Below are 14,510 nucleotides of genomic sequence, written 5' to 3'. Positions count from 1 at the left end.
CAATCCTCCTTATCAATATGACTATATTTGTATCACTAACCACTAATTCACACTTATGAAATGTCCAAGACTTTAAACAGAACATGTAATGCGCCAAATCTGTAAAATAATCCATCAGTCAATCCATCAGTCAATCCATCAGTCAATCCATCAGTCAATCCACCAGTCAATCCATCAGTCAATCCATCAATCAATGTCAATCCATCAGTCAATCCACCAGTCAATCCGTCAATCCATCAATCAATGTCAATCCATCAGTCAATCCACCAGTCAATCCATCAGTCAATCCATCAGTCAATCCATCAGTCAATCCATCAGTCAATCCATCAGTCAATGTCAATCCATCAGTCAATCCATCAGTCAATCCATCAGTCAATGTCAATCCATCAGTCAATCCATCAGTCAATGTCAATCCATCAGTCAATCCACCAGTCAATCCACCAGTCAATCCACCAGTCAATCCACCAGTCAATCCACCAGTCAATCCATCAGTCAATCCATCAGTCAATCCACCAGTCAATCCATCAGTCAATCCATCAGTCAATCTATCAGTCAATCCATCAGTCAATCCATCAGTCAATCCATCGGTCAATCCACCAGTCAATCCACCAGTCAATCCATCAGTCAATCCATCAGTCAATCCACCAGTCAATCCATCAGTCAATCCATCAGTCAATCCACCAGTCAATCCATCAGTCAATCCATCAGTCAATCCATCAGTCAATCCACCAGTCAATCCATCAGTAAATCCAAAATCAAATCAAACCAAATCAAATGTTATTTGTCACATACACATGGTTAGCAGATGTTAATGCGAGTGTAGCGAAATGCTTGTGCTTCTAGTTCCGACAATGCAGTAATAACCAACAAGTAATCTAACTAACAATTCCAAAACTACTGTTTTATACACAGTGTAAGGGGATAAATAATATGTACATAAGAATATATGAATGAGTGATGGTACAGAGCAGCATAGGCAAGATACAGTAGATGGTATCGAGTACAGTATATACATACGAGATGAGTATGTAAACCAAGTGGCATAGTTAAAGTGGCTAGTGATATATTTACATCATTTCCCATCAATTCCCATTATTAAAGTGGCTTGAGTTGAGTCAGTGTCAGTGTGTTGGCAGCAGCCACTCAATGTTAGTGGTGGCTGTTTAACAGTCTGATGGCCTCCATCAGTCAATCCATCAGTCAATCCACCAGTCAATCCATCAGTCAATCCATCAGTCAATCCACCAGTCAATCCACCAGTCAATCCATCAGTCAATCCACCAGTCAATCCATCAGTCAATCCATCAGTCAAACCATCAGTCAATCCATCAGTCAATCCATCAGTCAATCCATCAGTCAATCCACCAGTCAATCCATCAGTCAATCCATCAGTCAAACCATCAGTCAATCCACCAGTCAATCCATCAGTCAATCCATCAGTCAAACCATCAGTCAATCCATCAGTCAATCCACCAGTCAATCCACCAGTCAATCCACCAGTCAATCCATCAATCAATCCATCAGTCAATCCATCAAAATCAAAATAAAAACATTTCAGTGGGCATAGCTCAATCGCAAATACCTCTCCGCTATTATTAGAATTCATCAGATTTAGTTAACTTTCTCTTTTTTGATTCAGTTATGTAAATACGAATCCATTCTCAATATGTTATTCCAGCAGACCATTTAGGCAACAGACAATATATTACATCGAAATCGCCTCGCTATTTATGTTGAATAAATTAATCGTTCAATTTGAACTCAGCAAGTTTTTAAAACGTTCAGTTTAAATCTTAATCAAACACTGGTGGCCGCATCTGTCCAAGCAAAACATAACAATAGTTGAACTAAAATCTTTAACCCAGATTGTAGTAAGTATCATAGACCAGTCAATCCATGCTATTGGTTAGTACCATAGACCAGTCAATCCAATGCTATTGAAATGATGAAGTAATCCCGCAAATAACCCAATTTACAATTGTCTGTAGTCGTAACGTCAGGTACATTGTAACGACACAATCCCCAGACAAATAGCCTTAAAACCTCTTGGTGAACCTATCCCTTTAGCGGGATAATTGTCATCAACTTCCGCTGAATTGCAGAGCGCCAAATTGAAATTAAATTACAAAAAACAAATGTAATTGTCATGAAATCACAAGTGCAATATAGCAAAACACAGTTTAGCTTGGTGTTAATCCACCTGGCGTGTCAGATTTCAATACAGCTTTTCGGCGAAAGCATAACAAGCGTTTATGTAAGAACATCTCTCTCAGTAGACAAAATATTACAAAAATCTAGCAGCCAAGTAGATTGGTCACGAAAGTCAGAAAAACAATCAATTAAATTGCTTACCTTTGATGATCTTCCGATGTTTGCACTCCTTTTGTTCCATAAAGATTATTTTTATATCCAAAATACCTCCATTTGTTTGGCGCGTTATGTTCAGAAATCCACAGGCTCGAGTGGTGTTAATGGTGTTAAGGGAATTTTTTATCAATAAGACTAATTATGTATACATTTCAATCAGGACTGACTAAACAGAATACTATTATGTTACTGCATATGTATGAATTTTCTTTTTAATCCTAGTACTGAATATAATGTGTGTAAATATAATCAAGAATTAGAACAATGACTGTCTGGTCCTTGGTAGAAATGAATGAACTTATCGCTAGACTGGCTAGAATGCTTATCTACACAGGCAGACCTTGGCTCTGATCGTAAATTATCTTAGTAGGGAGAGACGATGTGGGAAGGCTTGAGAACCATACAGCCATTGTACTGGAGCGGAGATGAGACGGGCTAGTACGAAAACTAATGACGTCATTCTCAGTTTATAACCTGGGGTAAAATGTATCATGGGCAGTACTCTCGAGAATAAACGCTGCTGGTTGATTTTTAAGACTGGTCTCTGTCCATTTTATACAAATAAGAGTCTTACAAATTCTTATGAATTGACAGAATGTTTCATTTTAATTGGTTATTAAAACATAGAGGAATATAATTCCTGTAACAAGCGGTCACGACATCGCAGACGAAAATTCCAAATAGTAACTGTAAAGTGCTTAGAAAGATGTCAAATGTTTTTTATAATCAATCCTCAGGTTGTTTTTACAATATATCATCGATAATATGTCAACCAGAATGTAACTTCTTCCATAGGCGAGAGAAAGAAAATGGCTGTTGCGCATGAAAAACTCTGCTGGCACCCAGCCATCCACTGACGGGATGGGTTCTTTTTCGCTCATTTTTCAAAATAAAAGCCTGAAACTATGACTAAAGAATGTTCACAGCTTGAGGAAGCCATAGGAAAAAGGAATCTGGTTGATATCCCTTTAAATGGAGCGAAGGCAGGCTATGGAACATGGAACTTTCAAAATAGAAGCCACTTCCTGGTTTGATTTTCCTCAGGTTTTCACCTGAAATATCAGTTCTGTTATACTCACAGATAATAATTTGACCGTTTTGGAAACTTTAGGGTGTTTTCTATCCTAATCTGACAATTATATGCATGTTCTAGATTCTGGGCATGAGAAATAGGCAGTTTCATTTTGGGTACGTTTTTCATCCAAAAATCTAAATACTGCCCCCTAGTTTCAAGATGTTTTAATTAATTAAAGGTCCAAGCGTTTATCTGCAGAGATTCTCACATGCACAAAAGGAATAGATTTGCAGTCAAAGAAATTAAATCAACATCCATTGACTCAAATCCAGATCTGGCGCCTTGTAATAAAAGCAGATAATATTTTCTTTAGAATTTAACGGCAGTTTTTTCTAAATGTAATACCTGGAGGGAAAATAATCCCATAAGCATTTAGACAGTCATACAACGCGTTGTTACGGATACAGGTATTCTATGTGTGTATCCTGTGTGTGTGTGTGTATTTCTTTTCTCTCATTATCCCCTCCTCACAGGTGGCAATCATCATTCCCCAATCAGTCGTAAATCAGTCGCTAATCAGAAGACACACCTCCCCTGTTTCCATTACCCTTGGTTTAAAATAAACCTGTCTGTTGTTTGCTCTAGAGCTCAATCTCTCTGTCAATGCCATCTGTCTGTAGATCTCTCTCTCAATACCATCTGTCTGTAGATCTCTCTGTCAATGCCATCTGTCTGTAGATCTCATGTCAATACAATCTGTCTGTAGATCTCTCTGTCAATGCCATCTGTCTGTAGATCTCTCTCTCAATACCATCTCTGTAGATCTCTCTGTCAATGCCATCTGTCTGTAGATCTCTCTCTCAATACCATCTCTGTAGATCTCTCTGTCAATGCCATCTGTCTGTAGATCTCTCTCAATACCATCTCTGTAGATCTCTCTGTCAATGCCATCTGTCTGTAGATCTCTCTGTCAATACCATCTGTCTGTAGATCTCTCTGTCAATGCCATCTGTCTGTAGATCTCTCTGTCAATGCCATCTGTCTGTTGATCTCTCTCAATACCATCTCTGTAGATCTCTCTGTCAATGCCATCTGTCTGTAGATCTCTCTCAATGCCATCTGTCTGTAGATCTCTCTCAATACCATCTGTCTGTAGATCTCTTGTCAATACCATCTCTGTAGATCTCTCTGTCAATGCCATCTGTCTGTAGATCTCTCTGTCAATGCCATCTGTCTGTTGATCTCTCTCAATACCATCTCTGTAGATCTCTCTGTCAATGCCATCTGTCTGTAGATCTCTCTCAATACCATCTCTGTAGATCTCTCTGTCAATGCCATCTGTCTGTAGATCTCTCTCAATACCATCTCTGTAGATCTCTCTGTCAATGCCATCTGTCTGTAGATCTCTCTGTCAATGCCATCTGTCTGTTGATCTCTCTGTCAATACAATCTGTCTGTTGATCTCTCTGTCAATGCCATCTGTCTGTAGATCTCTTGTCAATGCCATCTGTCTGTAGATCTCTTGTCAATGCCATCTGTCTGTAGATCTCTTGTCAATGCCATCTGTCTGTAGATCTCTCTCAATACCATCTCTGTAGATCTCTCTGTCAATGCCATCTGTCTGTAGATCTCTCTCAATACCATCTCTGTAGATCTCTCTGTCAATGCCATCTGTCTGTAGATCTCTCTGTCAATGCCATCTGTCTGTAGATCTCTCTCAATACCATCTGTCTGTAGATCTCTCTGTCAATGCCATCTGTCTGTAGATCTCTCTCAATACCATCTGTCTGTAGATCTCTCTGTCAATGCCATCTGTCTGTAGATCTCTCTGTCAATGCCATCTGTCTGTTGATCTCTCTGTCAATGCCATCTGTCTGTAGATCTCTCTGTCAATGCCATCTGTCTGTAGATCTCCCCCTGTTTTCCATTACCCTTGGTTAAAAAAAAATCTGTCTATTGTTTGCTCTAGAGCTCAATCTCTCTGTCAATGCCATCTGTCTGTAGATCTCTCTCAATACAATCTGTCTGTAGATCTCTCTGTCAATGCCATCTGTCTGTAGATCTCTCTGTCAATACAATCTGTCTGTAGATCTCTCTGTCAATGCCATCTGTCTGTAGATCTCTCTCAATACCATCTGTCTGTAGATCTCTCTCAATACCATCTGTCTGTAGATCTCTCTGTCAATACAATCTGTCTGTAGATCTCTTGTCAATACCATCTGTCTGTAGATCTCTTGTCAATACAATCTGTCTGTAGATCTCTTGTCAATGCCATCTGTCTGTAGATCTCTCTGTCAATGCCATCTGTCTGTAGATCTCTCTGTCAATGCCATCTGTCTGTAGATCTCTCTGTCAATGCCATCTGTCTGTAGATCTCTTGTCAATACCATATGTCTGTAGATCTCTTGTTTGGTTTTCACTACTACATGTCACTTTGTCCCCACCTGTGAGTATTGGTTTTGTTTTGGTATTTGTTTGAAGGTAATTTAGTTGTCTGTGGTTATTTCGTTCTCTCTGTGGTTATTTTGTTCTCACTCTTACTTTTTCACTATTATACTTTGCATGAGTTATGTTACGAGTCTCGTTACCATCCTCCCTAGACTGTCGGGCCAAAAGGGATTTGTAACACGCGTTAACCTTATCACTTATCAAATTACCCATAAAGGGGACGAACTCAGAAAATGTGTATTTATTATTTTTCCACCCGACGTACTTCTATGTCTAGCTGCGCAAGTTAGTACATTATTAATCATTTAGATCCATCCTTACTTCATCAAATCTCTAGTATTCGATTATACAGTTGAAGTCAAGAGGTTTACATACACTTTAGCCAGATAACTGTTTTTAAATGTTTCACAATTCCTGACATTTAGTCCTAGTAAAAATTCCCTGTCTTAGGTCAGTTAGGATCACCACTTTTTTGTTTAAAGAATGTGACCTGTCGGAATAATAGTAGAGGGAATGATTAATTTCAGCTTTTATTTCTTTCATCACATTCCCAGTGGGTTAGAAGTTTACATACACTCAATTAGTATTTGATATCATTGTCTTTACATTGTTTTAACTTGGTTCAAACGTTTGGGGTAGCCTTCCACAAGCTTCCCAAAATAAGTTGGGTGAATTTTGGCCCATTCCTCCTGACAGAGCTGGTGTAACTGAGTCAGGTTTTTAGGCCTCCTTGCTCGCACATGCTTTTTCAGGTCTGCCCACAAATCTTCAATAGGATTGAGGTTAGGGCTTTGTGATGGTCACTCCAATACCTTGACATTGTTGCCCTTAAGCCATTTTGCCACAACTTTGGAAGTATGCTTGGGGTCATTGTCCATTTGGAAGACTAATTTGCGACCAAGCTATAACTTCCTGGCTGATGTCTTGAGATGTTGCTTCAATATATCCACATAATTTTCTGTCCTTATGAAGATATCTCTTTTGTGAAGTGCATCAGTCCCTCCTGCAGCAAAGCACCCCCACAACATGATGCTGCCACCCCTGGGCTTCACGGTTCAGATGGTGTTCTTCGGCATGCAAGCCCCTCCCTTTTTCTTCCAAACATAACGATGATCTTTATGGCCAAACCGTTCTATTTCTTTTTCATCATACCAGAGGACATTTCTGCAATAAGGACGATCTTTGTCCCCATGTGCAGTTTCAAACCGTAGTCTGGCTTCTTTATTGCGGTTTTGGATCAGTGGCTTCTTCCTTGCTGAGCGGCCATTCAGGTTATGTCGATATAGGACTCGTTTTACTGTGGATATAGATACTTTTGTACCTGTTTCCTCCAGCATCTTCACAAGGTTCTTTGCTGCTGTTCTGGGATTGATTTGCACTTTTTGCACCAAAGTATGTTCATCTCTCAGAGACAGAACGCGTCTCCTTCCAGAGCGGTATGACGTCCGTGTGGTCCCATGGTGTTTATACGTTCATACTATTGTTTGTACAGGTGAACGTGGTACCTTCAGGTGTTTGGAAATTGCTCCCAAGAATGAACCAGACTTTCTGAGGTCTTGGCTGATTTCTTTTGATTTTCCCATGATGTCAAGCGAAGAGCCACTGAGTTTGAAGGTAATACGTCCACAGGTACACAGGTACATGATTTCATTTTCTTGATTTTTCCAAACTGTTTAGAGGCACAGTCAACTTAGTGTATGTAAACTTATGATGCACTGGAATTGTGATACAGTAAATTATAAGTGATAAAGTCTGTCTGTAAACAATTGTTGGAAAAATGAAATGTGTCATGCATGTTAATCTTATCTGTTTCTAACCACAGAAACAATTTCAGAACAATCTGAGATGATGGGTGTCGGAAACTTCCTTCTTGTGCTTTTTGAGGTGGAACAATTCTATACTTATTTCCCTCTTTGTATTGGACCATGCTCATGTAGATATTTAATCTTCTAGACACGTGGAGTCCGTCATTTGCAACCTGACCAGCTCTACAAGACGACAACAATCAACTAGGCCCTCTGGAACTCCCTCTGAGGCCTACGAGGGGCAGCACCCCAAACACGCTCATCCCACCAGCAGCAACCCTTCCCCCCGAGACCCTCAACACCTCCATCCCACCAGCAGCAACCTCTCCACCCGAGACCCCCAGCACCATCCCACCAGAAGCAGCCCCTCCCCCCGAAACCCCCAACACCTCCATCCCACCAGCAGCAATCTCTCCCCCCGAGACCCCCAACACCTCCATCCTACCAGCAGCAACCTCTCCCCCGAGTCCCCCAACACCTCCATCCCACCAGCAGCAACCTCTCCCCCGAGACCACCAGCACCATCATCCCACCAGAAGCAGCCCCTCCCCCCGAGACCGCCAACACCTCCATCCCACCAGCAGCAACCTCTCCCCCCAAGACCCCCAACACCTCCATCCCACCAGCAGCAGCCCCTATGACTACCAGTACTACTACGATAACTACAGCTGTCCCCCCTCCGGTGAGTGCTTCTACATAGTGTTCCCTACGGAGGGCCCAGACGAAGGCTTCGACTATACCCTGTGCGATGATGACAGGGAGGACCAGGGGGTCCCCTGCACCCCTCTGCCCGATGCCTTCAACCCCTGTGAGGACGTGATGAGCCTGGGCTTCCTGCGGGTGTCTGTTTGGCTGGTTAGCTTGCTAGCCGTTCTGGCTAACCTCTTGTTCCTGTTCATTTTGCTGACCAGCCACTACAAACTGACCATCACCCGCTTCCTCCTGTGCAACCTGGCCATGGCAGATCTCTTCATGGGTGTGTACCTCTTGCTCATCGCGTCTGTGGACCTCTACACGCGCTCCCAGTACCACCACTATGCCATTGACTGGCAGACTGGTGCCGGATGCCAACTGGCTGGGGTGCTCACAGTGTTCGCCAGCGAGCTGTCGGTCTACACGCTGACCGCCATTACTCTCCAGCGCTGGCACGCCATCACCTTCTCCATGAGGCCCGGGAGGAAAGTGCGACTACGCCACATAGTTGTGCTAATGCTAGCCGGATGGCTGCTCTGCCTGGTGTTAGCCGTGCTACCGCTAGCTGGCATTAGCAGCTACCAGAGGGTTAGCATCTGCTTGCCCATGGACACAGATTCAACCGCGGCCATGGTCTACGTGGTCACCCTGCTAATGCTGAACGTGCTCGCATTCGTGTTGGTGAGCGTGTGCTACATACACATCTACTGCATGGTGCACAACCCACAGCACCCGTCGAGCCGAGGGGACGCCAGCATGGCCAAACGCATGGCCGTGCTTATCTTCACCAATTTCCTGTGTCTGGCACCCATCTCCTTCTATGGCCTGTCTGCTGTGCTGCACCACCCACTCATCACCGTCACCGACTCCAAGGTCCTCCACATCACTCCTCTTTTTATCCATTTATTCATCCTATCATCATCATCCATCCTCTCATCATCATCCATCCATCCATCCATCCATCCTCTCATCATCATCCATTCTCTCTTTACCATCATCCTCTGATCAACGTCATCCATCATCATCATCTATCCATTCTCTCATTATCATCATCATCTCATAATTCATCCTCATCTTCATCATCAACTTAATTTATTAATATTAATTTATCATCATCATCCTCATTTATTGACTCATCTTTTTATCCCTCCATCTCTTCCAGGTGCTGCTGGTGCTATTTTACCCGTTGAACTCATGTGCCAACCCCTTCTTGTACGGTATCCTGACACGAGCCTTCCATGGGGACGTCCTGATTCTGCTGAGCCGCTTGGGGCTGTGTCAACGTCAGGCCCAGCTCTTCCGAGGAGCGCAGTTCGACGTGGGCAGCCCCGCTGGGGTCAAGAGGCGCCAAGGGGTCCCCCGTCTTGGAGCCCACATACCCCAGATCCTGGAGCTCCGCAAGAGGCAGAGACTGTAATGACACCAAGGAGCAGGTCATCGAACTGGAAGGTCCCAACGCGATGCCGAACACCAGGGAGAATTACAACCACAGCTGAGAGGCTGGATTTTGTTCGTTCTCCAGTTGAATGGTGGTTCCCGCACCTTTCGGACAGACAAAACCATGTATCAGGTCCCAATTAAGGGCTGGATTCAATCCATATTGCAGAAGTATCACGGAAGGTCTGCATTCAAATGTAAAGGTAATTTTTGTTTGAGCCGACATATGCAGCGTTTATAGTGAATGCAGTCTCTGTGAATGCAGGAACATTGCCTTTAAATTTCAATGTGTATCTTTCGCAATACGGATTGAATTGAGTCTTGATCCGTGATCTAAGCTTGACTGGCCATTATGACCAACCAGGAATTGTAAATTGAGGAACTGAACATGGAATTTAAATGGCCCTTTTAATTTATATATTGTGTTGTTTTTAAATTCGTGTTGTATATTGCATTTCTGAGTTGACTAGAATGAGAACCAGCTAGAGGTGTGTAGTAGAGCACCAGCTAGAGGTGTGTAGTAGAGAACCAGCTAGAGGTGTGTAGTAGAGAACCAGCTAGAGGTGTGTAGTAGAGAACCAGCTAGAGGTGTGTAGTACTGGTGTGTAGTAGAGAACCAGCTAGAGGTGTGTAGTAGAGAACCAGCTAGAGGTGTGTAGTAGAGCACCAGCTAGAGGTGTGTAGTAGAGAACCAGCTAGAGGTGTGTAGTAGAGAACCAGCTAGAGGTGTGTAGTAGAGAACCAGCTAGAGGTGTGTAGTAGAGAACCAGCTAGAGGTGTGTAGTAGAGAACCAGCTAGAGGTGTGTAGTAGAGAACCAGCTAGAGGTGTGTAGTAGAGAACCAGCTAGAGGTGTGTAGTAGAGAACCAGCTAGAGGTGTGTAGTAGAGAACCAGCTAGAGGTGTGTAGTAGAGAACCAGCTAGAGGTGTGTAGTAGAGAACCAGCTAGAGGTGTGTAGTAGAGAACCAGCTAGAGGTGTGTAGTAGAGAACCAGCTTAGAGGTGTGTAGTAGAGAACCAGCTAGAGGTGTGTAGTAGAGAACCAGCTAGAGGTGTGTAGTAGAGAACCAGCTAGAGGTGTGTAGTAGAGAACCAGCTAGAGGTGTGTAGTAGAGAACCAGCTAGAGGTGTGTAGTAGAGCACCAGCTAGAGGTGTGTAGTAGAGAACCAGCTAGAGGTGTGTAGTAGAGAACCAGCTAGAGGTGTGTAGTAGAGAACCAGCTAGAGGTGTGTAGTAGAGAACCAGCTAGAGGTGTGTAGTAGAGAACCAGCTAGAGGTGTGTAGTAGAGAACCAGCTAGTGGTGTGTAGTAGAGAACCAGCTAGAGGTGTGTAGTAGAGAACCAGCTAGAGGTGTGTAGTAGAGAACCAGCTAGAGGTGTGTAGTAGAGAACCAGCTAGAGGTGTGTAGTAGAGAACCAGCTAGAGGTGAGTAGTAGAGAACCAGCTAGAGGTGTGTAGTAGATAACCAGCTAGAGGTGTGTAGTAGAGAACCAGCTAGAGGTGTGTAGTAGAGAACCAGCTAGAGGTGTGTAGTAGAGAACCAGCTCGAGATGTGTAATAGAGAACCAGCTGGAGGTGTGTAGTAGAGAACCAGCTAGAGGTGTGTAGTAGAGAACCAGCTAGAGGTGTGTAGTAGAGAACCAGCTAGAGGTGTGTAGTAGAGAACCAGCTAGAGGTGTGTAGTAGAGAACCAGCTAGAGGTGTGTAGTAGAGAACCAGCTAGAGGTGTGTAGTAGAGAACCAGCTAGACGTGTGTAGTAGAGAACCAGCTAGACGTGTGTAGTAGAGAACCAGCTAGAGGTGAGTAGTAGAGAACCAGCTAGAGGTGAGTAGTAGAGAACCAGCTGGTATCCTCGGACTGTCTGAGTGTGTTAGATATATTGTTTTTGCAGAGGCTTTACAAGGGCTCTCTTAACACGTGGAATTTGAATTGTGTGCCCTCGTAATTTACATGGATGAAATTGACAGCAAAGCTATAGGCTTCTGTTGGGCTGAACCTGCAGCGTCCATGTATACGCTTTAGAACGTGTTAATTATAGTCCAGGCTTTCTTCCCATTGTTGTTTTGCAATTTTTGTCATGTTAAATATTGGCCACTATCAGGAGCCACCCTCAGTAATACTCACATACATTTATAACGGTCACTTTACTTACATTTGAGTCATTTATCAGACGCTCTTATCAAGAGTGACTTACAGTTCAGTCGTCTTAAGATCGCTAGGTGGGACAGCCACATACATATCAAAGGCAGAGAAATGACATTTTTACTCTAATTTAGCTATCAGTAGAGTCAGAGCTAGAAGGTCTTGTAGTGGATACGAACTTCGACTGGAAGCCAGTGGAGTGTGCGGAGGAGCAGGGGGACATGAGAGAACTTGAGAAAGTTGAAACCCAGGGGTTTGATGGCACAAGCCTGGAGCCCAGCCAACTGTGAGTTGCGTTAGTGCAGATAGGAGATGACAGGTGCCTGGATTAGGACCTGCGCCGCTTCCTGTGTGAGGTGGGGTTGTACTCTACGGATGTTGTAGAGCACGAACCTGCAGTAGTGCAGATGGGAGATGACAGGTGCCTGGATTAGGACCTGCTCCGCTTCCTGTGTGAGGTGGGGTTGTACTCTATGGATGTTGTAGAGCACGAACCTGCAGTAGTGCAGATGGGAGATGACAGGTGCCTGGATTAGGACCTGCGCCGCTTCCTGTGTGAGGTGGGGTTGTACTCTACGGATGTTGTAGAGCACGAACCTGCAGTAGTGCAGATGGGAGATGACAGGTGCCTGGATTGGGACCTGCGCCGCTTCCTGTGTGAGGTGGGGTTGTACTCCAAGGATGCTGTAGAGCACGAACCTGCAGTAGTGCAGATGGGAGATGACAGGTGCCTGGATTGGGACCTGTGCCGCTTCCTGTGTGAGGTGGGGTTGTACTCCACGGATGCTGTAGAGCACGAACCTGCAGTAGTGCAGATGGGGGATGACAGGTGCCTGGATTAGGACCTGTACCGCTTCCTGTGTGAGGTGGGGTTGTACTCTACGGATGTTGTAGAGCATGAACCTGCAGTAGTGCAGATGGGAGATGACAGGTGCCTGGATTAGGACCTGCGCCGCTTCCTGTGTGAGGTGGGGTTGTACTCTACGGATGTTGTAGAGCACGAACCTGCAGTAGTGCAGATGGGAGATGACAGGTGCCTGGATTAGGACAGGTACCACTTCCTGTGTGAGGTGGGGTTGTACTCTACGGATGTTGTAGAGCATGAACCTGCAGTAGTGCAGATGGGAGATGACAGGTGCCTGGATTAGGACAGGTACCACTTCCTGTGTGAGGTGGGGTTGTACTCTACGGATGTTGTAGAGCATGAACCTGCAGTAGTGCAGATGGGAGATGACAGGTGCCTGGATTAGGACCTGCGCCGCTTCGTGTGAGGTGGGGTTGTACTCTACGGATGTTGTAGAGCATGAACCTGCAGTAGCGAGTCACTGCTTTGATGTTTACAGAGAACGACAGGGTGTTGTCCAGGGTCACGCCAAGGTTCTTTGCACTCTGGGAGGGCGACACTGGAGTTGTCAACCGGGATGGAGAGGTCTTCAATTTGTACCTTACATTTAGCATCATTTAGCATCATTCCTTTAACCTTTCTTTCCTTTGTCATGTCCTTGTCGTTGCTCCTGAGGGTCACTAGCATTAGTGGATTATATTAGGCTAACGTTGTTTAGTAATTTAGGATATGTAGCCCATTTTGAATCATTATGGAACTCAGACCACCACATAGCAGGTTAAACCTGGCACCTGGCTGACGGTTCACAACAGCTGGAAGGTTGCCATACAGTTCCATGATTGGTGGGAATTATGGTAGATTTATAGGACTATTGTTCAACCCCTATTTACATGTTTTATCCACCTTCCAATATTATATGGATTGAATTTGAATATGATAACTTTCAGGATGAATCAAACCACTGTATTTTTTATTCATCAATATATTTATTGCGTAAATGATCTCAAAACCAGTTTTATTTCATGAATCATACATACTATCCTGACCCTAAAATGTCCCTAAATTATCAACAAAACCAGAGTATCTATGGAGACGAATATGCATAGATGGCATTCTTTCATTGATCCCTATTTTCTGAACCCATTCTCCCCCAAAAATGTTGTGTGTATTGACAAAATTCAAATTAAAGTGTACACCATATTTAAAGGGATGGCTTATAATAAATGTATTGAAATCCCTGCTGAATGAAAACTCCACGAGAAAATCTGTTGGGCACCAAGTGGGAGGGTTTTCAGCAGTTGAATTGCATTTATTCATCATGCAAAATGGAACCACGCCTGCAAAGCCTGTTATGTGCCTGCATAAGGTAAGTCTCAATACAAACTACTGAGAAGTGCGTAAGAAATCCCAATCAGGCCCAATCAGGCCCTTTATGAACACAGGTGAGAAAGTGAGGTTCAAAAATCTTCTATACAAGAGGGAGGTAATGTTGATTACCCTCACTGTGTAGCATGCATACATCTCCATAAAGTGTATAGTAAGTAATGCCGAACTTGGCTCACTCGTACCATATAGTATCACACTCAGATACACATATCAGCGGCGCCGTCTATTGGCCTGGCAACATGTCATAACGTCTTCCTTCACACAACAAATGAAGATAACTCCTCATAAACAGGAGAACTGGGGTTAGGCCCTTGCCAATGAAAACATTACACTGTTAACAAAAAATATAACTGTGTTCTAATTTAAAGTA

The 14,510-nt window shown here is 43.8% G+C and overlaps 1 protein-coding gene across 1 annotated transcript in view; it reads left to right on the top strand.

The window, feature by feature from the left end:
* Positions 1–13,056, top strand: part of LOC124046731 (thyrotropin receptor-like) — a 38,468-nt gene extending 25,412 nt beyond the window's left edge. Inside the window, exons 10-12 of the mRNA XM_046367443.1 lie at positions 7,784–7,815; positions 8,147–9,201; positions 9,491–13,056. Coding sequence (XP_046223399.1) covers positions 7,784–7,815; positions 8,147–9,201; positions 9,491–9,745 — 1,342 coding nt within the window. The 3' untranslated portion in view covers positions 9,746–13,056. The remainder of the gene's footprint in view (positions 1–7,783; positions 7,816–8,146; positions 9,202–9,490) is intronic.
* The last annotated feature ends 1,454 nt before the right edge of the window (positions 13,057–14,510 follow it).

Source organism: Oncorhynchus gorbuscha, linkage group LG10, assembly GCF_021184085.1.
Source record: "Oncorhynchus gorbuscha isolate QuinsamMale2020 ecotype Even-year linkage group LG10, OgorEven_v1.0, whole genome shotgun sequence".
Lineage (NCBI taxonomy): Eukaryota > Metazoa > Chordata > Actinopteri > Salmoniformes > Salmonidae > Oncorhynchus > Oncorhynchus gorbuscha.
Note: the sequence above shows the minus strand (reverse complement) of the source record. Positions and strands in the feature narration are given on the sequence as shown.